Here is a 24,788-nt window from a genome sequence, read left to right on the forward strand (position 1 = left end):
TCATACCAAGGCTCATTTCAATGCCAATGTTTTGCATATGGCCAGGTGGTGAGAACTTCTCGTTTTCAACAGAGCTCATCTCCCTTAACAGAATGAAGGGAAGAGAGAGGTGGGGGCCATACTTGTTTCAAAGTACCTGTTTCCATGTCGGATGGAAGCATACTCTTGAGGGAAGGTAAACAGCATGCATGCAAAAGAGGAAGAAATCAAATCCAGATATGCTCATAGCTTTCCAATAAAAAAATGTGTAAAAGCATAATTTACCTCTGGCAGATGGGGGGGAGAAAACAGATGCTGTTGTAAAAGACCAAACCTGTGATTGCATCTGTTGGGAGCATCTTCCTGCCTGGGGCAGTAGCTAATACCAACTGCTTCAGAGGAAGCATTAGAAAACTTTCATGCATGAGCTGACATAATGCTCTTGCAGCTAATTTTGAGTAACTGCACATAGATGTTTGTCTGGGCTTTTGTTCCCTCTTTTCTCTTAAACAGTGTGACTGTAACCAAACCCAGCATCATCTGAGAGCATTAAGCAAGAGTCCTGCCCTGCCCACCCCCACCGTGTGGGCAGGTAGAGCCCGCAGCTGCCGCAACGAAGGCTCTTATAGGGCTGCATTCTGTTCTGAACACCCCAGTTTGGGGTAACCGCGTGAAACCACATCCTCTGAGGAACTAAGGACCCTTTCGGCTGCAAACCGACCAGCTCTGTAGTATCTACTCCAACCTGCCAGCCCGCCCTGCCTGCTGCCTCCTTGCCCGCAACAGCAAGGACCCAGCCGGACGTCGCTTAGCGAGAGCCCTGACACCGGTCGCTGCTGTGAGGGCGCCCGGCCGAGGCGGCTCCCTTCCCGCCGGCCCGACCGGGGCCGCGGCGGGGCACGTGGCCGGCGGGGGGCCCTCCTCCACCCGGGCCCCCATAAAGGCGGCGCGGCCGGCGGGGCGGGACGCGGGGCTCGCTGGCGGGACGCGGCCCGGGCCGCCGCGACGGCTCCCGACCCCGTCCGCCGTCACCGAGGGCTGCCGGGGCCCCGCGGGTTCTCCCCATGGAGATCTCCCTCAAGTACCTGCCCGGCGGACGGGCCGCCGCCAGCGGGTGAGCGGGACGGGACGGGACGGGGTCACCCCGCGCGGGAACGGGGGGTTAAGGGCGCCCCGCCGCTAACGGCTGCGGGGGGAGCGAGCGCCCCCGGGCGCGGTCCGGGCTGCGGTTCGGGGCACGGCGGCCCTGCGGGACGCGATAACGGGCGTGCCCCGCCGCACCGGCACCGCGGGAGGGCGAGGGCGGGGCTCCCGCCCCAGGGGAGCGCTCGGGCACCGGGTCAGCAAACCCGGAGGCGTCACTCCAAGCTGGGGGTTCAAGCTTGCTGTGTAAGGTAGGTCCTCTCCGCCGCGCCGCCCGGGTCTGTCCTGCCGCCGTGCGGTGTCCCCGCGTGTCCCGCTGCAGGGTGTCGCGTCTGCCCCCGCTCCGGGCGTGGGGGCTGCGGCCGCTCCTCCTGCGGCAGCTCACCCAGAGCTAACGTGGGCAGCTCTCTAAAAGAAGTTCGTGGTTTTTTTTTTTTTTCCTTCTCAGTTTCTTAGCGTTCACTTTCCTGAGAAGTGCCAGGCGATGCCCTCCTCTGGGCGAGTTGTGAACTTAGAAAGTGAAGCTGGGGTTGTGTAGAACCCAACTCGGGCATTTCCCCGCCAGCACCACATCCGTCTCCTTAATACCTCAAGATGTAGAGATCGAGTAGATAAATGTTCCTGATATGGGGCCCTGGTGGACACTGTTAGTGTTGCTTCTGGACTGAATTACTTTTATTTTTTAAAAGCGAATCTGTGTTCTATAGCTTTTTACCCACTTGATTCAGTGGTGCCTTTTCTGCTAGATGAAGAGCTATGTATTTAAACCATATTTTATAACTAGGTAATTGTAAATGGTAGTCATTATTATTGAAACCTCTTTCTTGACTAAAACATGGAGCTTTAAAGTATCTTACTAGAAGACATTATCTGAAGAACAGATTGTCCTACCAGATACAGCATTGCAGTGGTGGCTATAGTAATGCAGCTTTTAGAATTGAATTAGTGACAATTATTATTTGTGGCACACGGCACTTAACGGCACTTAGATACGCATTTAAACATGCATAGTAGAGTTAGTCTTCATTCATAAAACTTGCTTATATCAGTGCTTTGCAAAACATACTATGGAAACCTATTGAGCAGTGTTAGTTACGTTACTGCATCTGAATTGAATTGTTACATTACTCTGTCTTCAGCTAGGTGCTTTGTTTGGATTATTTTTAGATTATTAGGCTAATAAACATTTGGTAGAACTAGATCGTTTGTTTTAAATGCGGTAAGTCACTGTTAATCACTTGGAGCTTTTAAACTTTTTAATGCTGCAGTTGAAGGTTCTAGTTCTGCAGATTTAATGCAATTTATTTAGATGTTATTTTGAATCTATCCTAAAAACAAATGGATTAGGAAAAAAAAGCCATATTTCACCTATTGCCAGAGGAATTGTTTCTCAAATACCACACCACAGAATGCCTGTTGTTTATTGAAAGACAAAGCCCAACAGTGATACAGGCTTGAATCGCATCTCTTCCTCTTAAGCTTAAAAAGTATGTTGCTTTCCTTCTCCGAATTTCCTGCTCACAATTTTTACAGCTAATTAATAAAGGAAGCTAAAGGCATCAGTGAAAATAATCCCTAGTCAGTGGAGTTAAGTGAGGGTTGTGTAAAAGTGAAAGTATTGTTATTAGTCAACACTAAGTTTTTAGAATAGTTGTAACAGCTTGAGAGAGAACTTTGGGAAAAACAACCGGGTCTTCTATGGTATGTACTTGAATATCAAAGGAAATAGTGTTGGTTATAAAGTTTGCTGTTTGTTTTTGTGTTTGTGGGGGTTTTTGTGTGTGTTGTTGGTTTTTCTTTTTTTTTTTTTTTAAGATCTGTCACTTCTCACATGTTTTTACTGGAAATTTACGGGAGGATTTTGCCAAGGTCTTGGCGTGGTTCTTATGTCATGTCTTCATGCTTTAAATCTTGACCAGATCCAGCTTAAACCTGCTCCGTTTCCTCCTTGTTTCCCACCTACTCCAGTGACTTTTGCTGGGGTTTAGGTCTTGTTCAGTGTGTGCCCACACAGATGCTGCTGCCTGTTCAAGAGAAGCCAGTGCAGGAGTAGCGATGTCTTTGGGTGTCAGTGCAGGATGGCAGTACGTATGAACCGTTTTCCTTAGATAATACTCACAGTTGTAATTATCATATGCTTTTCTGTCAGATGTGTTTAAATTTTTCAAAGGTTTTATATCTTAAACATTATTAAAACTAGCCAAGTGTGGTTTTTTTATTATAAATTTAAATAGGGATGTACACGACAGTTTCTCTTCTTAAAAAACTTTCCTGTGTTTTTGCTCTCTCAAAACCAAAATCAGCCTACCTCCCATCATCTTCATGAATGATTGATTTCAGGCTGTGTAATAAAGATAACCTTTGAGCTTCTAATGTTAAAATAAATGTTTGGGTTTTTTTTTTCACTTCCTCTTATGGGGAAACACCACAGTGTCAACTTTACTGTGGTTTTTTTTTAACTCTCATTTCTCTTCTTGCGAGATAGCTGGTTCTAGCAAATCAAATGTGCTTTGCTGTCTACAGTTTGGGCTTAAATACCTGCATGCTTCAGACAGGCAAGGACAAAAGAAGTAAGAATGCATCTGAAAAAATTTTGTTATCCTTTATAAAATTCAGAACACAGGGAGTAATATTCTGGGTGGTAAATGGGGCCGATAATCAGCTTGTTTAGCCAGTTTCGGATATGATTGCTCTACCTTAACGCATAGAGGGATGAAAAAAAAATTACGAGTGTGGTTCTGATCTTTGTGTGAAGTAGAAGAGCTCCGACAATTATGGCACTGGAAAAGCAGGGTTAAAAAGATTAGGAGAAGGGGAAAGTTTTCAGTATTCCGTTCAGCTGAGAGGGAGAAACTTAGAGTGATTTAAGACACCTACAACAACAGTCCTCTGTGCTTGTTCCTCTGATTTTTACGTGCCCAGATATTTAAATAAATAAATGCCTACGAGTTTAGCCATTAAAGCTGCATGTTCATAACAGAAGCATGCTGTGAAGCCTGCTCTGGTTGTTTGGTCTTTAAGACATCTTTTTCTGGTGATAGAAGGTGGGTTATTCGGAGAAATGTGTTAACAGTGGCCTCTCTTTATTTCAAATATTTAGTTTTAAGAAAGAGATGAACATAGGCTTGCCATTAGTATTACAGGCGCTCTTATTTAACGCCTATTTCCTGAGAAATAGTTGTGTAAATGTTGTATTTTGATGATCTAATGTGATTGAGTGGTTTTTAATGATGTGATCATGGGGAAATATTTCTTGCATTTTGCTGTAAAACAGAAAACTGTTACAAAACTTATGTTGTGGTGATCTGAGGTGAAACTGCAATGTGAGGAAATTGTCTGCCGAAGTGTTCTGTTTGTTTCTAATTAACACATTATTTATGGCAGAAACATGATGGCTCAGTCAGATTTAGATCTAAAAGAGACGGCTCTGAAAGAGGATTTGAAGTTTTACTTCATGAACCCATGTGAAAAATACAGAGCAAGACATCAAATACCATGGAAACTGGCGTTGCAGATTTTGAAGATACTTATGGTAACTACCCAGGTAATCCTTCCTCTGTTTTTACTCTTTGAAAGCGTAGCAGTGATGGGCAGGAGAAGCAGGTCTGTGATTCTGGGCCTTTGCCATCCCTGGGTGTTTGTTACTGACTTGAACTTCCTGCTTCAGTCCAGAAAGAAAAAAATACTATGAAAGGTGTGTTGGGAGAGAAGAATAACATAAATTAAATTATAAAAGCCTCCTGGATGCTTTGGGGCAGTATTTGACCAGGTATTTTGCGGTTCTTCAGATAACTCTTCAAAGCAAATTACTCTTCCTACTAAATCCAACGCTGTCTTCGGGCTTGGTGTCACAGTACTGCTCTATGTTCTGCTTCATAGATTATAGTTTCACTGGACTCTTTCAGAAGCGCTATTCCTTGAAATCTCATCAGTAACTTGGAATGTGCGTGTTCAATGTGAAAATGCTATGGTCTCTGGTGTTGATGGGGATGCCTGGGCTACAGGAATTGGATGTGCCCTTTGCTTCTGTCATCAAAGGGTGCATTTCAATCGGGTACTTTAGATGGGTAGATGCAAAGAAGAGGATGTTTTTACACTGCACTGGTATCACAGTGTAGTTGGTTATTTTACAGTCCCTAAGAAATGGTGACTGGAGGTTGAGGGAAGCAAAATGGGACACGTGTAAGTAGAAATTACTTTTCTGGACCTTTGAAATGCAGAACCCTGACATCTGACGCTTTGCAAGAACAGCTAAATATACAACTAAAAACCTGCTGAGTTGCAGGGTTCCAGGTTTGTGTTTGACTTGCCCGCTAGAATGAAGCGTAACCCCGGCTTATGTGCCCCTGCGTTTTATTGACCGCTCTGGCTCTTCATCTCCCCGCTGGCAGGACGCGGTGGGCTCTGGTCTGGCCTCTGCTGCGCTGCAGTCCCGACGGGGTCTGCCCGCAGGAGGGAGCAGGATGCGATGGTCGGTCTTGTCTAGGCAAGACTAGCTCAAATAAGCTATTTACACTAGTGCTGGCACAACTGCGACCTGTAGTGACAGGGCTGCTGAGAAGAGGGAGCATATTAAGATGTGGAGGGGTTGGGCAATGTGAGCTTGGTGTAAGCTGAGAGGAAAGGGTTGCCCCCTCTTTCTTCATGGGCAGATGCACCTCAGACGTGGGTGATTGCCCTCTCTTCGAACCTTTGTGTGTGAGTAATGAGACAAAATACAACTTCTCGTGGCTCTGAAAAGGTTCAGTACTTTCAATCTATCCTAACCTACTGACTTAAATTCCTGGGGAATCACTGAGCATGTCTGTCTGCTGTCCTCTTTCTTCTGTCTGCTGTCCCAGTCTCCTGCTATCCTGTGTGAGCAGACGGGATGCTCTGCTGCTTTTCTTTCAAAGGCCACAAGATCATTCGGGTAGCTGCTTAAGATTTTTCTTGTCAGCCCTGGGTCTTGCTCAAATGCCAGGCAGGTAGTTGTCAAGAAAAGGAAAACAGAGTTTCTGAAGCAAAATGTGTTGCTGCTCTGGAGGGAGGTCTCGATCATGAGCTACTAGTAAATGGACAGCTTCAGGAAGCATCTCTCTATTTCAGAGTGAGGACAGGACCCTTGGAGGACAGTCTAGGAGTAGGTGAAGCTGCCTTCTGGATGCTTCTGCCTGTTGCCAGCCTGTTAGCTGGGACGCTTGCTGCAGCCGCTTTGGTGCGGTGCAGCAGCTGGGGTATCTGTGCCAGGCTGAAAGTCAGAAGAGGTTTCTGTCTCAGCGTGGGGAATAAGTTTTACTCCAACGCTGTGCTGAAATCCCCTAGGGAGTCCCCCAAGGAAACCCTGATGAGTGTGTCCGATTTCTCTGTATTGCAGCTGGAAGATCCCTGACATTTTAGAGATATTACAGTGATGCAGATTTATTTGTAGCACTTGGTTGGTTAGTGATTTTTTTTTTTTCAGTTAACTTAAGATATAAATAATTGATTTAAAACTTGGCTAAAAGTATGAAGATTCTGTTCTTAATCTGAAGAGTGTATATACCGGGCAGAACTGACATCCCCATTTCTCTGTCCTGTCTGTGACTGCTGTGCAACCAAACAGCCTTGCATGAAACAGCCCTGCTGCCTGTATTCTTTTAGCCTGGCCCAATTACCGTCTAGGACAAAAGATTAAATATTCCAGTGAAAGGGGTGGGGGGGAAATAGGTGTGCTTTCCAGTTTCCATTGTTTTCAATGAAGGAGTTTGAATGTTTGCTTTGGGGGATTTCTAAGTTCACAGTTCTGCTTACAGTTTCTCATTCTCGCTTCTTCCCCGCTTCTACCAGTTTCTTACGTGACTTGGAAACTCTATAAGACAGTTTCACATTTGCTGGTAGTAAGCAGTTTAAAGCTAGGACGAAGAGTTAGCTGCTTAGGGCCTGGGGCATCCTCCTGCTACTAAGTTTGTGAAGAAACTCTTGTTGATTGATTTCATCTTCTAGGCTCTGTAGTGGTGGGAATGGAAACATCCATATGGCAGGGCAACAGGAATCCTAAGGGATAATGCTGCTGCTGTTTCTTATTATAGCCTCCTTGGCCAGCACCTGGGTCAGGCAGGTGATGCATTTTGTTGCTGTGGGGTCCCATGTAGGTTTGCTCAGATCCTGTGCTATGCCAGAGGTAGGAAGAAGCTGCTGGAATTTGTCCCATAGCAAAGCAGGGCATCTCTGGGGTAGCAGCCTGTGGTGTTAGGTTAGCTCTTCTGCCACTTGCATCCTTAACAACAGTTTTGGCAAATTCCAGTTAGAGTTGTTGGTCCGGGATGTGTGGAAGGTGGCTGTGATCTAGCTGTCTATTTAGTTGCTGCACTGTAAGTTTTACAATCAGTAGGAGACACTGATTTCTGTTTTTCTTACCCTGCATGTGGTAACCTTGACTTAGTAGTCTTATTGCATTAGTTAACAGATTCCTTGCTCCTGTTGTAGGCAGGATTACAACAACAGACACCTTTCTGTTTTGTATTTATTATAATTAAATTCTGTTTCCAAAATGCCGCTACTTGACCGGTGTTCAAAATTTGTGTTTTTCTCTCTTGTCAGCTTATCTTTTTTGGTTTGAGTAACCAGTTGGTGGTTTCATTCAAAGAAGAAAACACTATTGCTTTTAAACACCTATTCCTGAAAGGCTATTCTGGAGTTGATGAGGATGACTACAGTTGCAGTATATATACACAACAGGATGCTTATGATAGCATTTTTTATGTTATTAATCAGGTAAGTGTGTTTGTTTATAATGAACAGCTATAAACTTCTGCTGAGGTTCTGCTTTTCCATCTCCATTCTTGGATTTCACTTTTGATATTTTAGCAAATCAGCTTAGGTGGGGTATCCTGAATTTTGTGTGTAGATGTCTGCACTTCTGTCTCTTGGAGATGAATCTAAACCAAAATTTTACGCAGTTAGTGTGTAGTACTGAAATCCAGAAAGTTTGAAAAATCAGTCATCTTGCATGAACTGGAAGCTTTGTTTAGGTCTTACTTTGAAGAGTTATGGGCCTGAATATACCTATGCATGGTATTCAAAAAATTTGTGCTTACAGCTATGCTGAATTGCAGCTTTGTAGTGAGTGCCAGAGGCCTCAAAATGGGGAATACGGTACTTCCAGGAATGTAGGGGCACTCGCTCTGGTGAGGGATAGTATTTTAAAGAACAGTCGCTTTACAATCGTGGGAGGAAAGCAAGTGAATCTAGGATGAAATTCAGTAAATATTTCTGTATTTAGTGTTAATACATTCAGAAGTCATGAGATGAAAGAGTGTGTGTGTGGAAAATGGATTCTCTCTTGTGTTTGGGGATGATGATAAGCCCAGAAATGGTTCTGACGGGGTGAACGGGAAGTGGCTTTAAGCCACCTTTCACTTTCCCTGGCCTTGGGACATCAGCTCCAAGGCTTGGAGTAAAGCAGTTTTGCCTGCCATCGGTTATGCCCAGCTGGAATCTGGGAGTCGCAGTGGTGGGAAGGCTATACCTCTACACCTCCTTCTTAAACATGCCCTCACGTGGGGGCTTGCTGCTCCTTGGCCATCTCCTCTAAGCTACAGCAGAGCTATCAACAGATCAAACGTGTTGCCTCTGCTGGGATGGCCAAGGCAAAGGCTCTGACTCCTGATGTGTTAAATGAGTGTTCAATAGTTTTCTCAGTCTGCCTTTGAACTCAATGTTGCTACCATTTCTGCTGTAACTTGTGCTTTTTTTCCTTCCTCCCTTGCTTTGTCTCACTTTCCTTCTTTTGTAGGCACTAAGGCTGAGGTGAAGCCCAGATAGAAGACAATAGAGAAATAATAGCTTTGTATCCTCAAGAATGAGCCAATGTGTGATACAGGCATCAGAAAAAGGTCTCTTCATAAGATGTCTATGTTGTATAAATGTAGACGTATTCTTTAAGGAGATTAAATTTGTGTAATCTGGGTTCTTCAGTGTCCTATGGAGTTCCTGAGGCTCTCTTATCACATGTAGGACTGCAAAAAGTGTGCCTCCAGGTGAACGTTATGGCTGGTGTTGCTTTTTTGAGTTGGTGGTTTGCCTTTTGTAAAGGATGTCTTCTAGAAAGAGCCAAGCCAGGTGACTGCTAAGCTAAGAACAAGAGTTTGTTTTTTTTATTTTGAGATGGGCAGGTAGAAGACATAGGTTTTGGTGTTTTGTTTTGAATGTTAATTTGAGATGTGTGGTTGGTGTGGGGGGCTGCAGGGGTGGAACAAGCAGAAGGATATGATATTACAGAAGATGGCAATAGTGCGCAACAAAACCTTAGTTGTAAAAACTGAATTTTAGGCTTTGTGTAATGTACCGCTGGGATATTTTCACAATTTGGAAAAAACCAAACAAACAAACCGAAAAACAACAAAACACTCAAAACCTGACAAACCATCAACAAAAACTCCAGAACATACTTTTCCCCTTGGAAGAGTACACACCTTTTCCTTACTCCTCTCTGGGTCCAGTTTGGAAGCTGGTATTATGAAGAAGCCGTGCAGGGTTGTTACGCTTGTACCCTGCCCTGTGGCAGTGTCTGTAGGACCAGGATGTTCTGCTGGACGCTCTCTCTCTGAGGCTGCTTAGAACTGTATAAATGGGAATTTTGATTTTACTGTTTCATAGCGCTGTTTGAAAGTGGCATGTGAGTAACCCAGAGCCACATGTTATGCTGTCAGGAGGGCAGAGCCTGAAAGCGCACACGGACGGAGCAATGGCTGTTAGATGGAGATGTCCTCAGAGGGGTGTGGAGTTGTGACTAACTGCTGTTTCCACTCACTTGACCTGCCTTAGTCAGACTTGGCTTCCTTAGTTTACTCTGAGTTAAGATAACGTCCTGACAGGCTGTGGAGGCCGGGCTTTTCTCGCGGGCTGGTGAAACTTGCTGGAAGCTCAGCTGTGAGGACTTGGAGCAGCACTGCGAGGCAGAGCTTCGAATGGAAATGTGGTGATTCCTTTTGACCGTGGAGTGTGTGGTTGTTAGTGAGTGGTGGGATTTTGTACCCCACAAGATGAGATAGTGGCCATAATGTCCGTAGGAAGGAGGAAACAGGATGACATTGGATGATGTGTAATAACAAAATCCATGTTTAAGGGGAAAAGGGTCTAATCTGTATCAAAGCTTTCTGAACACGTTTTGGTTTTTTTTTTTTAAGGAATGAGAAGTCTTGTCTGACTCCCCACATTTGTTTACTTCAGGCCACCTGGGAAGCTAAGTGCTTCCTTCAGAGCAGGCCAGTGCTCTACGCAGCCTCCAGCCCTTTTGCTAGGTGAGGTAATGATAAAAACTAATGAATTACTAGGTGTGTATGCCTTCTTCCTCAGAGGGCCATGGGTCTATCTGCCTTCTCCTGGAGAATGTTAGCTGGTGCTAAGCTGAGCTGGCAGGCAGCCGCCTTCGTGGTTAGTCATTGATCTCCTCAGTTGTTGAGGAGCTGAGAACCACAGGGAGAGCTGTATCCCAGGGATTTGCCTCACTTGTGCAGGACTGAAGGGGTGTTTCCAGGGATCAGAGGATATGCCTTGCTTCCAGCAGGCACTGAGGATGTGTGGAAGGCAAGTCCAGAGAGGACTGGCCTTGAATGGAGTTCTGCGGTGGTGCTGAGGGCTGATCCATGCGTGGACAATGCTTGGCTTGGCTCAGCTTTGTTCACTTCCACTTCCAGTCCTTGTTTTCAAGTGTACCTTAGATATGAAGAAGGTGACGTGTGCTGTATTTAGTGTAAGTGGAAAAAGAAAGTAGCTTCCTCACAGGCATGTTTTCAGTTGCTTCTGTTCTTGTGTAAAGCAGGCAGGTTAAATTGCTTTTGGAGGCTGCCCAAGCTCCGTGTATGTTCCTTGGTGGCTGGTTATACAGCAAATGTGTGGCTTCCCTCTTCTGTAGTCGTGCAGGGAGCGGCTTTCGTTTTGCTCTTGGGGTGGATTTGATAAGAACCATGACTTGGATTGTACATAAAGCAATCGAGTTTCAAGTGGTGTGAAAACTAACACCTTCATGAGATAAATACATGAGATACACCGGGAGCGTGTGTGTGGTTAGGAGCAATACTGCACTGAAGTCGCTGCCAGGCATGTAATTAAAAGCTGTCTGCTGGCTTGCTGTCTGGCACATGGTAATCGCTTGCAGGCAGCCCAGTAGGTACAGGACTTCCAGTCACTGTGTCACTAGGGTGCCAATCACTACTAATTAATGGCCAGCAGCCCTCTTAGCTTCCAATGAGAGATCCACTCTCAATTTACAGACTTTATGTGAAAGTAAATATTTTTTTTTTTGTTTTCTGGGTTTTTTTAATGTAAAAAGCTACGTTGATACACTTGACTCTCAGATTGCAAGTTGCTACCTAATGCAAAAAAGACGACTCTCTCTGTAACTTCTGCTTCTGTTTTGTTTTTAAACCAGTACAAGCAATTAAAGAACATATCCCTGGGGATACTTGGTTATGAACATGAAGGGTCAGGTTTAAAAATCTGTAAGCAACAGTACAAGAAAGGCACAATGCTTCCTGCCAATGATACGATGAGTATAGATGTTTCTACTGAAACAGGTAAGGTACTGCTCTACTAAAATGTCTCGTTGTGGAGAATTTCTATGCTAATGCTAAATCAGTAAAGTGTAAAACCAATACCTTTTCGTGTGGCAATTATAGGACCATTGACATGCGTTTTCCCTATTTCCCTTTTGGTTTGCTTGGTTTGTAGTACATGTTTAGAAATGACAACTCCGTAGACTATAACAAGCCCTTTTCAGCTACTGTCATTAGTGGGTTGCGGATGGGTTTTGTGTTAGTTTCTGGTTTGTTTTGGGTTGTGGGGTTGGTTGGTTTTTTTTTTATGTTTCCCCCTCCATGCAGAAGGCTCAAATACAGAATTCTGGATGCTGCTCAGTCTGTACCTGCAGTGGGTGGGTGTCCTTACCACCTCCTAGCTGTGTCCCTCTATAGATAGGTTTGCTCAAAATTAACATTTTGCCTGATTAGGATTTGTCACTCAACCTGATTATCTCAGTTTTATGCTGCTTTCTATGTGAAGTTTTTAAGATTACAGTTTTTCCTCTTCTCCTCCCAGAATGTATCTTTTTTAAGCCACAGGAGCTAGCTGGTAAGAAGGCTGAACTGAAGCTGAACTCCTCTTTTTTCAATCTTGAATTTTACAGGTAAAGCGGTGATGGGGATTTTTTTTTTTTTTTTAAATTTTAACTTGTCCTTTCGTATGAATATGGTGGATTCTGAGTTGTGCAGTTTCCTTGCTTTGTGTATTTCTGTATTGTTGTGTGTATTTATATATTTATACACTTTTTAAAAAATTCAGGCTTATACAGGTTGAAATCTCCTTCAAGCTGAAAGGCATTGCTCTACAGACAATCCATGCCCGTGAATTGCCTGACTGCTATGCGTTTCAAAATACTGTAAGTGAATATGGGGTATTGGACTTCCAACGCTGTATATATAACAAGAGCTTAAGTTAAGGGGTTGTCATCATCCTTATATTTAAACCGCAAGGGAAAAGCGGTTGAACGTGTCATGGCCCCAAAGGTTGCTGAAATGGTGTTGTTGCCATGGGACAATATTATTTTGTATCATGTTCCAGCTGGTAACCTCATAATCTGAGATGGGGATAAGTAATTGTTATTCTTCTAAAGGTTAAACTTGAAGTTTGGCTTCTTGGAATGCTGCTTTTTATGCTAGACGTGACATGTTCTCAAATTATGTCTACAGTTATGGTGACAGCTTTCTCAAAGCTTACCTGACCAATTAGTACATATTATGTCAAAGCACCTACCAAGCTTTTTTTTTTTATGGAATGAAATTTTGTTAGTCTTGTTTCTTATATACTCTTGTGTTTCCAGATAACTTTCAATAATAGAGCCCACAGTGGAAAAATCAAAATCTATTTTGATAGTGACACTGATATTCAAGAATGTAAAGACTGGCACGTATTTGGCTCTGGTAAGTATGGTGCACGTATATTTGCATGACAGCAGTGTTACATGTCTCCTCCTGTCGTTCCCCCTGCTCTGTAACAATCTGTCTGGCAAGAGATTCCCCATCCTGTTCATCAGTTGACATGAGTAAGCCAAGGAAAACACCTGATGTGGCTCCACTTGATAGCTTATAGACCTGTGGATGAAAAGAATATGATACAGAAGGTCAAACAGGTTCCTGATTGCAGGTCATGGAATGAGAAATGATGTGGGATTTCTTGTTTGGTTTTAATTTAGCAATGTTGATGTGGGCCAAAGTCTGCATTTCTTTTACCCTTTGTGGTTGTAATACTGCTGGAGTACAGATGGACAGATGAACTTAGTGTAAAAAGGGGACATTTGTATTAATATACCTATTTTTGGGTTTATTTTGAAGAATTTGAACATGCTTTTCACTCTTATGGCCCAGTCTCTGTAGTTGTCATGATTTAATTCTCTGTTGAGTTGTACTCAAGACATACTTGCAGAAAGAATATTTCTTATAACACGTTTATTTATGGGGTGAGAATGTTTAAATGCAAAATATGTGACATTTTGTAACAACTTGTGCTCAGAGAGATGTGAAAAGACTAACTCTACTTCCTCTTTGCAGTTCTCCAGAAAAACACTCAGTATATTCTAGTCTTTGATGGATTTGTCATTTTAAGTTGCGTTGCTTCTCTCATCCTCTGCACACGATCCATTGTTCTTGCCTTGAGACTACAAAAAGTAAGTGCAGTGCTCCCAGTCTCGGTGCTTATTTTGTCTCTGTCTTGTTTGCTGCTAGTCTTGTCGAGTGATATGGCTTGAAATATTGGGTAGCGCGTCCTTTGCAGGATGTTGCGCTCTTACTGTGTCTCTAGAAAGGTTGTGTAGAGGTCTGATGAACAGTTGTTAGCCCAATGGGTTTTTAGTTCTGCTCATGTAGTGCTGTAATACAAAGTATTTCACTTTATCTCTCGAGGGCAAAAGGAGGAGACTTTTTTTTTTTTGTCCAGGACTTAATTTTTGTACAGGATTTTACACAAAAAAACCTTCTGAGTCTTTGTGCTGCTAACAGCGAACATGTCCTGTGCCTTCAAAACATGAATTCTTCCTTCCCTAGCTTCAAAGTAGAATTCCCATAAAGGTCTTGTCATAAATTAGTGCTTTAATGAACATCCCTCAAAGCCAGCTCTAAGTGGAGAAAATGTAAAGCATAGCTTATAGTATAACTCTGGCTGGATTCTTTTGGTCTTTCTGGGGCTGGAAACACCCTTTTTCAGTTCTTCTTTCCTTCTTTTCCCTCCGCAATCCCTGATCACCATCTGCTGTCACCTTCTTCCCTGCTCGCCCTCCTGTGCAGACCGAGGGTAGCCCTGTCTGACTCCATCTCGAGCTGCTTGCGGAGCCTCACATGAGCAGACTCGGCTCTTCTGGGCTAAATACTGATGCAGAAAGACAAGCTGGGCCTGGAGATGTGCCAGCTTATAACCACAAGCTTTGCAAGCTTGTGGCTTACGGGAGCTGGAAAAAGAGTTCAGGATCGGTATGATATGAAAGCACAGATAACTTGTTTATCTTGTTCAATATGTCCTTTTCATAGCTTGTAAACAAGACAAGGGTGAAGAAGACACAGTTCAGCAAAGGCATTGTCAAACTGCTGTCAGGAGTAGGGACATCGGCATTTACTCACAAGCAAAAAGACCAAGCAAAAGCAGATGGGCAGTGTCGCGTGTGGGAAGTGATATTGTCAGCTCTATTGGAGATGAGAGCTCTTGCCTTGTAGTTGTATTTGAGTTATTAATTAATTCTCTTTAACTCCTTTAGCTGGGTGGCCTTGCTCTCTTGGAGGTGGATAGAAACTTGTGAAGGGGGCTAAAAAGGGGATAACAAGCCATGGCTAGGCTAGTGGGGATTGGTTATGAAGTCAGCTGTTCTGTGGAAAGCTGGTTTTCATGAGCCTAAACCAATCTCTTTTTTTTTTTCCTATTTATTTCTGTTGCTGTTAGGAATGAGTTTTAAGGTATTATTCCAGCAAATAATATAGGAAAAGGGGGTATGTGGAACTTGAGCATTGCTATACTTCTGGGGCTTCTGCATGTATTTTTCATCTAAGGTGACCTGTAACGAAATGTCTAAATGCTTGTCAACAGAGATTTGTGAACTTCTTCTTGGAGAAATATAAGCGTCATGTCTGTCACGCTGATCGCCTGGAGTTCATAAATGGGTGGTATGTCCTGGTAATTATCAGTGATGTGATGACAATCATTGGGTCGATCCTAAAAATGGAAATAAAAGCCAAGGTGAGAATTTAATGCTTCAGATAAATACTAGTCTTGCTACAATGACACGTAATGTGTTTTAACTTGAGGACAAATGAAAGTGATCTGTCATAGTCACTAGTCATGTTTACTTTTCCTGGTTCTTATTTCTTCATGTCCTAGCACTAAACTGATAACTAGTTTGAGTCCCTCTTCCCCAAAGGCTTTTCAGTAAGACCATGTAAGCTATTTAAGCATCTTATTTCCACAGTGCTAAGTCACCTAATCCCTGGTATGGGACCTGGGGGTAGATGGTTCCTAACAAACCCCCCCAACTTGGGTCATGTTATTTCTGTAGGAAGTAGTAGTACCTGTCGTATAGGGAAACCGAGGGCCATCCCCTTGGATAAAACAGGGGTCTCAATGACTTGTGGGACTGGAAACATGGCTGCTGCAGCTTGCTTTCCTGGCCTGTCCCTACTACAGGCATGGCCAGTGTCACCTGCTAGTCCTTGACCTCCCAGTCTGGGCTTGCTGAAATCAATGTGTTTTGTGAGGCTGGCAGCTCTTCAGGGTTGTTTTTTTTTTGGTTTGTTTGGTTTGGGCTTTTGAGTTGTGGGTTTGGGTTTTTTTTTTTTTTAGTTGAGCTGTATGTCAACAATTCACATGTTCATGAAACTTTTTGTTCTGGGAAGAACAGGGTAGGCAGTGTGCTGCTCCTGCTGCTTAGTGTGTACTAAGGCTCGAAGGGCAGATGCCCAGAGTGGCCTTCAGGAGAAGCACTTGAGAACCTCCAGCTGTGTGCTGATGTCAGGGGATGAGGGCAGGAAATCTTGAGATAGATGGGTGTCTCGTGCTAATTGCAACCAGTTCTAGCCTTCTAAAGTAAAATGCAAGTAGAATTGGTTATAAACTTCACTGGTAGTGCTACCGAAGACAGGCCTTTGCTTTGTTTCTGAAATGATTGTTTCTTACTAACCCTCTTACTGTGTGAGAAAATAGCTAATTACTGACCTTCTTACTGTGTAGAAATAGTTATTCACTGAGCTGATGTTACAGATAGCAATAATGAGGAGACAACCAGAAGTAGTTAATCACCAAGGATGGAATAACAAGAAGTAGTTAATCACTCCAATGTTCTTCTATATGTCAAGTATGTACTCCTGTACCAATTAGGACAGAGTTATGGCTACTTCAAAGACCATCCTTATTATCTTCAAGGAGTTGGCAAACTTACGGCAAATTTTTACTGTCCTGAGATGACTCAATACCTTAAAAAGATAATGTGAGGAAGGGTCTCCTTACCCAAACGACCACCGAGACACTCAAGCTTGCGCAGAAGTGTTTTGCCGATGCAGCAAAATTTGATATGCATGGACAAAAAGACTATTTGGTTATCCTAATGAATATATAAGCCTAGGTGGAGTTATGTATTAGGTAGGCGGAAAAATGGGAATATTTTGTGTATAAATAATGGGTGAATATCCCCGGTAGGGTGTGCTAGATCTGTGGGTTTTTCCCCCTAGCACCCGACGTCAAATGAAGCAATATCTCCTCTCTAAACTACTTTTGGTTTCAAGGGCTTTTATTTCAGGTTAACAGTAGTAAAAATTATGCCCAGGCTCCAAACAGCTGGCAACCTGTTCAAAGATGTAAATGCATGTGGTGTGGAAAGGGCTGTAGTCCTGAGGCTCACTTTTCATTTAAACGGTGGCTCAAGTTTTACTGAATAGCAAATGAGAGCTTGTTTGCTTAAGGATAGTATATATTCTCCAAATTTTTGTTTAAAAAAAAAAAAAGGTTATTTTCAATCTGCTTTTAAAACTGTGTGATAACGAAGGTGTAAAGGCTTTAGTTCTTCATGCAAAACTACAAGAATATCTGTGTAGATGTGCTTTCACTTGCAGCACTGTTGCATTTGGGTGATGTCACTAAATAACTGCCGCTCACTTTGGCCTGATTTTTGTGATGTAGCAACACCCTTTCAGTATTGGACTGCCCTGCTTTGTTTGTTTGAGCTGCTGGAACTTGAATAGCTGTCAAGCTGACATGCCCGCCACTTTGTAACTTGACCACCTGCTCTGTTTGGGTCCCTCAGAACCTCACAAGTTACGACGTCTGCAGCATTTTACTTGGAACATCAACTTTGTTTGTCTGGGTTGGAGTCATCAGATACCTGGGATATTTTCAAACCTACAATGTAAGGCAGGAATCAGATATTCAATAATTGAAGCATGTATTTGTCACTCTTACTCAGGTTTCTCTAACTTGTGGCTTTTTCCTCTTCTCCTTTCTTCCACCCTGACATGTAGGTGCTCATTTTGACTATGCAAGCATCATTGCCCAAAGTGCTAAGGTTTTGTTGTTGTGCTGGGATGATTTATCTTGGCTATACTTTCTGTGGTTGGATTGTCCTGGGACCTTATCATGAAAAGGTATTGTACTTCTTTTCTGTTCTGATGATGTGTGAATATCTGTGTGCGTATAGTTCCTAGCTATAACAACAAAAATAGGTCTTACATTCAAGTTTTTGTTTAAAAGCTGCAATATGAAGAACAGGGGAGTGTTTCTCCTTCCATAGAATCATAGAATCATTTAGGTTGGAAAAGACCTTTGGGATCATCGAGTCCAACCATCAACTTCGCTCTACAAAGTTCTCCCTTACACCATATCCCTTAACACCACATCTAAACGAGTCTTAAACACATCCAGGGATGGTGACTCCACCACCTCCCTGAGCAGCCCATTCCAGTGTCTGACCACTCTTGCTGTGAAGAATTTTTTCCTAATGTCCAGCCTAAACATACCCTGCTGCAGCTTGAAGCCATTCCCTCTTGTTCTATCACTAATTACCTGTGAGAAGAGACCAGCACCAACCTCTCTACAATGGCCTTTCAAGTAGTTGTAGATGAGGTAGCAATGAGGTCTCCCCTCAGCCTCCTCTTCCTCAAACTAAACAGTCCCAGCTCCTTCAGTCGCTCCTCAGCACCTCCATGAGCACCTCCTGCTGCCTGCTCCTATACAAAGTAACTGTATTCTTGCTTTCGCTGTGTGCCTGAACTCAAAGTAGTCTGGAACACAAGGCTGTGCTTGTGATGAGCGGATGGTTTATCCGGGATACGTCTGCCTGGGGACTAGAGGTAAATCGGTCTATTATCTCTTTCGCCCTCTTCTGGCATTCTCAGTTCATTGGGGTTAAAGAGGCACTAGTTCACCGTTACCATTTCTGGGAATCTCCTTTACTCTGACTGTTTTTCCAAATCTTTCCTGTACTATGTAACTTTGGCTCCTAAACCTTGACTCACAAGTGGATGGATGAATGCTTGTCTTGTTTACTTTGCTTCCTGTGTGGGGCTGTGTGGGTTTTTTTTTTTGTTGTTTCTTTTGTGTGTTGGTTTTTTGGTTTGGTGTTTTTTTGGTTATTTTAAGGTTGACTTCAAAGTGTGTGCCTGGTATTCTTCTTGTCTGAAACCTGGGTACAGCAGTAAGGCTTTGTATATTCCAAAACACAAGCAAAAACAACCGCAGAGCTTGTTCGTTTTGTTGGATTTCTTTTTTTTTTTTTTTTTTTTCTTGGCAGATGCTCTTATGTGACAGTTTGAAAGAAAAAAAAAAAAGTCAGATTCCTGTTGTGATAAATTCTAGATGTCCATTAATCAGTAACAAATGTATGACTTTTCATTCTCGATTTCTGGTTACACACAGCGTGTGTGTGTTTGTGTATATATAGAGAGAGAGAGAGAGAGAGAGAGTGAGTAACAGAGACACGTGCTGCAGTACTTGCTTCAGCTTCTTGCACCCCCAGAGCTCGGATTCCTCTAACATAATGTAATTGTCTCCTTTGAGAAATGTAGGTATTCAGTCTGCACATATTTTAAGTTGATGACAATACGTTTCTCCGTGGGATGCTGGGTGCTGCGGGATCCTTAGTCGTACTTAGAGACTCAATTGTTTGTAACAGGCACAGCATAAATACTGGTGTAACTTCCCTGCAGCAAGTACGTTAATTATCTGAGCAAAAGGAAGTGTAGTCAATAATACGCTTGTGCTACCTCTTGCTAAATGCCGTAGATCAATGTCGAGGAAAGCGAGTGCGGTTGTTGGGGGGGGTCCCGTTTCTGGCGGTGCCCCGGTGGCCCGCTGGGGGGCAGTGTGGCACCGCGCAGAGCAGGCGGAGCCCGGGGCTGGCTTCGCCGGGCTCTCCGACCTTTAAAAATAAATAAAAATAATAACAACAAGCCATAGGTAAGACCAGACCCGCTGTCCCTGTGCGCAACAGTATGTTCTCCTTACAAGCATATGCCTCTAGACACCTTGTTTTCAATCTAGGACTGCAATTCAAGTGAGTGCAGTCACGTCACTTCCCTGATAATAGCTACGTTAAAACACTGTGCATTAATTCATATTGTCCAGTAAGGGACAGTTAACAAATCCAGTTATTTGGAGGGGAAGCATGCTTACCTGGCTGTTGAATGGAATTTAGCCTAAGGGCATGTTCCGTCTTGGGGAAAAGGAGCTAGGAATTTAAGAGAATGTCCTTGAAATGAAACAACGCTTTTGTTCGGGGTGTGCTAGAGCTTGTACCTACAGCTCAGAGAGGGTTTTCTGAATGACAGATGGATGATGCTATCGCAAGACAAATCTGGTTTAGACCACTTGAGCTCTGAGGGCTATACCGTATCTCTAACTTCTTAATACAATATTGATTAATTACCCATACTCCTGTAATGCTGCAGAGCTGGGAAATCAGAGGATGTGGATTCTGTTCCCAGCATATCACCACTGATTTACTGTATAGATTCTGTGAAATCATTTTATCTATTTGCTTTGGCAAACAGAATGACATTTTCCTACAGGTCTAAAATAGCTTAAAGTTCAGTAACTTAAACTTTCTGTGGTGGTCAGTTACTGGCTGCTTTGCCTGTTGAGCATCACAAGTTTATTTCTTGATAATCTTATTTCTGATGTCAATGTATAATCCTTAGCCAAGATCATATTTCTACATGGTTCTATTACTGACATGTATGTTTTGGCCTGAATGTGCAGGAAGGAAAGCATGGTAGTATTTGATTGCCTGGGCTGGGTTTTTTTTTTTTCCTCCTGCTACAGGTAAAACTCTAAAAAACCCTACTTTTGTTTTTAATACCATTTTTCACTTTAATCTGGATGATTGATCTTCACATTCTATTAATAATTTGTACTCATTATTTTCTAGTTTGAAGATCTGAACACGGTGGCAGAGTGTCTGTTTTCTTTGGTCAACGGTGATGATATGTTTGCAACATTTGCTCAAATCCAGCAGAAGAGCACTCTGGTGTGGGTGTTCAGTCGGTTGTATCTGTACTCCTTCATCAGCCTGTTTATATACATGATTCTCAGTCTTTTTATTGCACTCATTACCGACTCCTATGACACCATAAAGGTAAAACATTTGTTTTTCCATTACAATTCTAATCAGTTTTGTGTTCAGTCTTGTTAATCACTCAACACCGTACTATTTAGCATTAATTATGATGGCTGCTGAGACTACAAAAATCTTTTCACTTAGTCTGCGGTGAAATTGGGAGGATGACTGGGTAGTCATCTCAGTGACTAAGCAATAATTGGTTTGGAAAATCATCCTTAGAGTATGTTCCTGTCTTGTATTTTTTGCTGCTTAACCTGGCTTTGAAAACATAACAGCTAAGGGAAACATAAGTGGAAGGTAATTGAAGGATGAGTGAAAAGAGTAAATTTTTAAGTATAGTTAACATAGAACTGGATAAATCTTGTTTGGATTGAACGCTTCTTCTCATGGCACCAGAAGCTGAGGTCAGGGAGGGTTTGCTGGCATCCCAGAGAATATCCCCTTGGCGGGAGTGTGGCAAGGGCTGAGCAGACAAGTCTAAACTCCTTTAGGTTTCCAGGCTTGCTTAACGTGCTGCTTGGAAATGTGTGGTCCAAAGGAAATGTGTTCCAAAAGACCCACTGCTTCTCATTCAAATTAAAATTGCGCCATCCATTTCCAGTATTAACTGGCTGACAGTGAAACAAAGTTTTCAGTAATTACCTTTTGTTCTCGTCCTCCAGTGCTGTCTCCCTTTCCTGATCCTGGTAGCTGCAGTACCCAGTGGGAAGACAACGTGGATCATACTCTTTAGCTCTTGTCCCTTTCTTTCTTGCCTTGGTGTCAGATAAACACGCCAGCAGAGTAAGGCTAGTCTGATGTGAACCACAGCTTCCAGGCTGAGCAAGAGCTTCACTTTCTAAGTATCTCAAAATACAACTTAACTGTCTGTGCATCTGCGTTTATTGATGGTCTGACCTGTGAAATAGTGTTTTACTGTTACTCTTAGCTCCGAGCGCCTCATGTGGATCAATGGGGAGCTGTTTCAGTGTGCCAAACTGGTGTTTTGCAGAGTATTTCCTCAGCTTGGCCATGCTGAATATCCATGTTAGGGCCCTTCAAATCCAGCATTGGGGCTCCTAGGGAAAATGGGCCCAGAGCACTCTGTGAGCGTAGCAGATAAGGTGAACAAGGGAGAATAAACGCCAGTATGACTTGAAATCACTTGCTTGGCCTTATGGACAGGAAACAAAATGTAAGAGAACCTGCGAACAGCATTAGTTTTATGTCATTTCTGTCTTGCTCTGTTCCACCAACTACATTTTTGGTGTTTCTAGGATGGTGTACTTTTTGTTTTTCTTTCTACTGCAATATACTGAGCAAATGAATCAAATAGTCCAGGCTGTCACACTCTCTAGAAGAAATCTTAGAACGCTTCATGCCCAGTAACTTCTTGCGTGTTGTAAATAAAATGCTTTCTTTTTCAGAAATACCAACAAAGTGGGTTTCCAGTAACAGACCTACATGAATTTCTAAAAGACCATGCCAGTGTTGGTTACAGAAAAGAACAGACTTCCATGCCGCTCATCTGCTGCTGTAGGAGGTCAGTAGGCTGTTTATGATGAGTGCTTTTCTCAGAAGTGCACCAGTACGCTGGAGCATCCAGAGTTCAGGCCGTGGAATATCTGAACTCTTATTTCTCTTATGCTTTACGTGGTGTTAGATCTTTAGTCTGCTGATGGTGCAGGGGCAGCAATTCTGAGCTTAAATGCATGTTTTAAGTGTTCTGCTCATATGAAAACTACTATGCAGAAACTGGTGGAAGTTGATGGGAGGACTGCAGCGTGTAATGTGGAACTGCCAAGGAGTCAGGAGCAAATTAAATCTTGCTGCTTAGGGTTTTGCAGGCCACCTGTTTCTAAATAGCTTTTCCACTAGGCTGGGAGTAGTAGACCAGGGACCCGTACTTAATCCCAAAGCTGTGCTGTGCTGCGGGGCAAACGGGTTCAATGCCATCTGTCAGAATATTGGAAACACACTTGAAAATGTCTGGTTGCCACCAAACTCAAGCCTTTGGAGGTCTTAGCAGTGGTCCTTTTTAAGCTGGTGTTGGTGAGATATGACCATCTCACCTGGTGCTTGCTGGTCTGGAAGCCTATTCTTTGAATACTTTTTCTGAGGAAACCTAACACACCTCTGAATCCCTGGTTGAGAGAGGAGGGATCTTGTCACTCTCCCTAGGCAGCCTGTCCACAGAATGGTCATGGGCACTGTGCAAGGGAACCAGGCTGTGGGAGAAGGAATAGAGCAGAACGTGAACGCTGGTGTAACAAATCCTATTTTAGCAGTAGGAGGCTTGTCTACTTACATACTGAGGCTTTTGTGAAATGCAGCTTTACACTTCTGATGTACTCTGGCAGAGGGAAATCTTGTAGGCAAAAAGGAGCGAGGGAGATGATGATGGGCAGGTGTCCCAGCAGTTGCTGGGGACACTGGACTAGTGCATGAGAAGTCCGGACAGGTACAGCTTCAGGTTTCACATCCAAGTCATTGTGTGGGATAAGAGACGCTTGTCTGCTTGAGCATAATGGATATGCTTTACTGTAATAAGCTGCAGAGTGTATTGTGAGTAGCTGGTGGCCAGAGTGCAAATCTAGAGCTCTTGCTGCTATCGCACTTTCTGCTCGATTGTCCCAGTGCTGGTGTTGGGAGCTGTATGCTAAAATGGGAGAGCACAGAATGGAAGGATCAAAACTCAACTTGGTTTCCATAGGTAAATGCTTCCTATTGCATTTCTGACTGAATGAAAAATTGTAATTGATTTTGGTTTTTTTGTTTTGCAGACAAGAGAGTGATGACAACTTGATACTTATTAACTGATGATTACACATTGAAATTCACTACTAATATATGCAAAAGAAACATCGTTGTATGGAGAAGAATTCTCCAAATTGCAATGAAACCAACTATCTGGACCTGCCTTGTTGTGAACAGACTAATCCTACCTTATTTAAGGTGTTGGGGGAAGAGAAGCTGCTGATGGGACATCCGCTGGCTGACCAGGAGGAGAGCCCAGAAGCTGCGTCTGGAGGAGAGCTGTGAAGAACTCTGTATTCTTGCCCTGAGTGCTGTCACATTAAAGAAGGTTGTTCCTTGAGCTGAGTCCATGGGAGCTCTGTTTGCTAATCACCTCTAGGAGGAAGGAAAGTGGCCCTGAACCAACTGTTGTTGTTAGTAAGAAAAAGAATAATATGAAAATAATTTTTAAAAAATAATTCCATGTTAAAAAGTATTAAATAAAAGGTAGTCAAGGAGAAGGGAGAAGTTTTACACTTAAAGTGATGCATTCAGCCTGTAATTTCTACTTGGCACAATTCATTTCCTTGGAATAAATTTATGTAAAACTACAAAGCTGCACAAAAGTGCAAAATAATTGCTGTTCTCCTTCTTGTGTACCACTTCAGCACATCTATAGATCACATTTTTTTGTAACAGTTTTACTAAAACCAAAAGCAGTTTGGTACCCTTTGTATGGCTGCAAGTCTTTTCTATTATACCCACAATATTTGATGTGTACTGTGTCCAAATTTAATCTTACTGCTTTAGCTATAGGTAGGTACCTTTTTTTTTCTTTTTGTGGTTGGAGACTTCCATGGCATGCATCATGTGCAGGATGATGAAAAGATTATTGTTTGTGTGTGGTTTTGTGTGTATTTTTTTGGTTTGTTTGGTTTTTTTTTTAGTATTGCACTGTTGTGTTGCCACAAGCTGGAGGACCAGTTCAGTCAAAAACAATGCCGTGGAGCTGACTTGCCTAATTACTTTTATTTCAAGCACATTTTAATTGGAAGAAAATATGTAACAACTCAGCCTGGCAGTTGGTTTGTTCAGGTGATTGTCTAGGTGTCTTTACAGATGACCATCCCAAAGCACTGGGTTTTTTCCCCCTTGACCTTCATTAATTATTATTTTCTTTTCCAATGGGAACAGAGCACTTTCTGTAGCTTTAAAGCACTTCCAGTATCGTACTGCGTGGGTGTTACCAGGTGCTTCTGAAGACTTCCAGTGGTACTGACTGCCCTGGGCTGGGTGGACTGTTGTATTAGATGCTCCACTTCGTCTGAATGGGGCTATCTGCTCCCTA

At 43.0% G+C, this 24,788-nt stretch overlaps 1 protein-coding gene across 6 annotated transcripts; it reads left to right on the top strand.

Moving 5' to 3' along the window:
* Window positions 1–936: 936 nt before the first annotated feature.
* Window positions 937–24,077, top strand: MCOLN2 (mucolipin TRP cation channel 2). 6 transcript variants are annotated; one of them, XM_074597875.1, is made up of 15 exons: window positions 979–1,093; window positions 3,091–3,206; window positions 4,507–4,666; window positions 7,684–7,857; window positions 11,516–11,660; window positions 12,181–12,268; window positions 12,424–12,520; window positions 12,962–13,061; window positions 13,689–13,804; window positions 15,211–15,360; window positions 17,417–17,518; window positions 17,631–17,753; window positions 20,534–20,740; window positions 22,132–22,247; window positions 23,488–24,077. In XM_074597875.1, exons 2-15 carry the CDS (start codon window positions 3,178–3,180, stop codon window positions 23,522–23,524), a joined length of 1,644 nt encoding a protein of 547 aa, XP_074453976.1. In that variant the 5' UTR covers window positions 979–1,093; window positions 3,091–3,177; the 3' UTR covers window positions 23,525–24,077. The 6 variants fall into 6 exon arrangements, with proteins under 6 accessions (XP_074453973.1, XP_074453978.1, XP_074453976.1 ...); XM_074597872.1 differs by lacking the exon at window positions 3,091–3,206 and having other exon boundaries at window positions 937–1,093; XM_074597876.1 differs by lacking the exons at window positions 979–1,093; window positions 3,091–3,206 and adding an exon at window positions 1,305–1,373.
* The last annotated feature ends 711 nt before the right edge of the window (window positions 24,078–24,788 follow it).

The sequence above is a fragment of the Larus michahellis genome, chromosome 8 (genome assembly GCF_964199755.1).
Source record: "Larus michahellis chromosome 8, bLarMic1.1, whole genome shotgun sequence".
Classification (NCBI taxonomy): domain Eukaryota; kingdom Metazoa; phylum Chordata; class Aves; order Charadriiformes; family Laridae; genus Larus; species Larus michahellis.

Coding starts and splice junctions, on each gene's coding strand:
- MCOLN2 (XM_074597872.1), top strand. CDS start 1,044: ATGGAGATCTCCCTCAAGTACCTGCCCGGCGGACGGGCCGCCGCCAGC. Junction 17,754..20,533: donor TGGGACCTTATCATGAAAAG/GTATTGTACTTC, acceptor ATTATTTTCTAG/TTTGAAGATCTGAACACGGT. Junction 20,741..22,131: donor ACTCCTATGACACCATAAAG/GTAAAACATTTG, acceptor TTTCTTTTTCAG/AAATACCAACAAAGTGGGTT.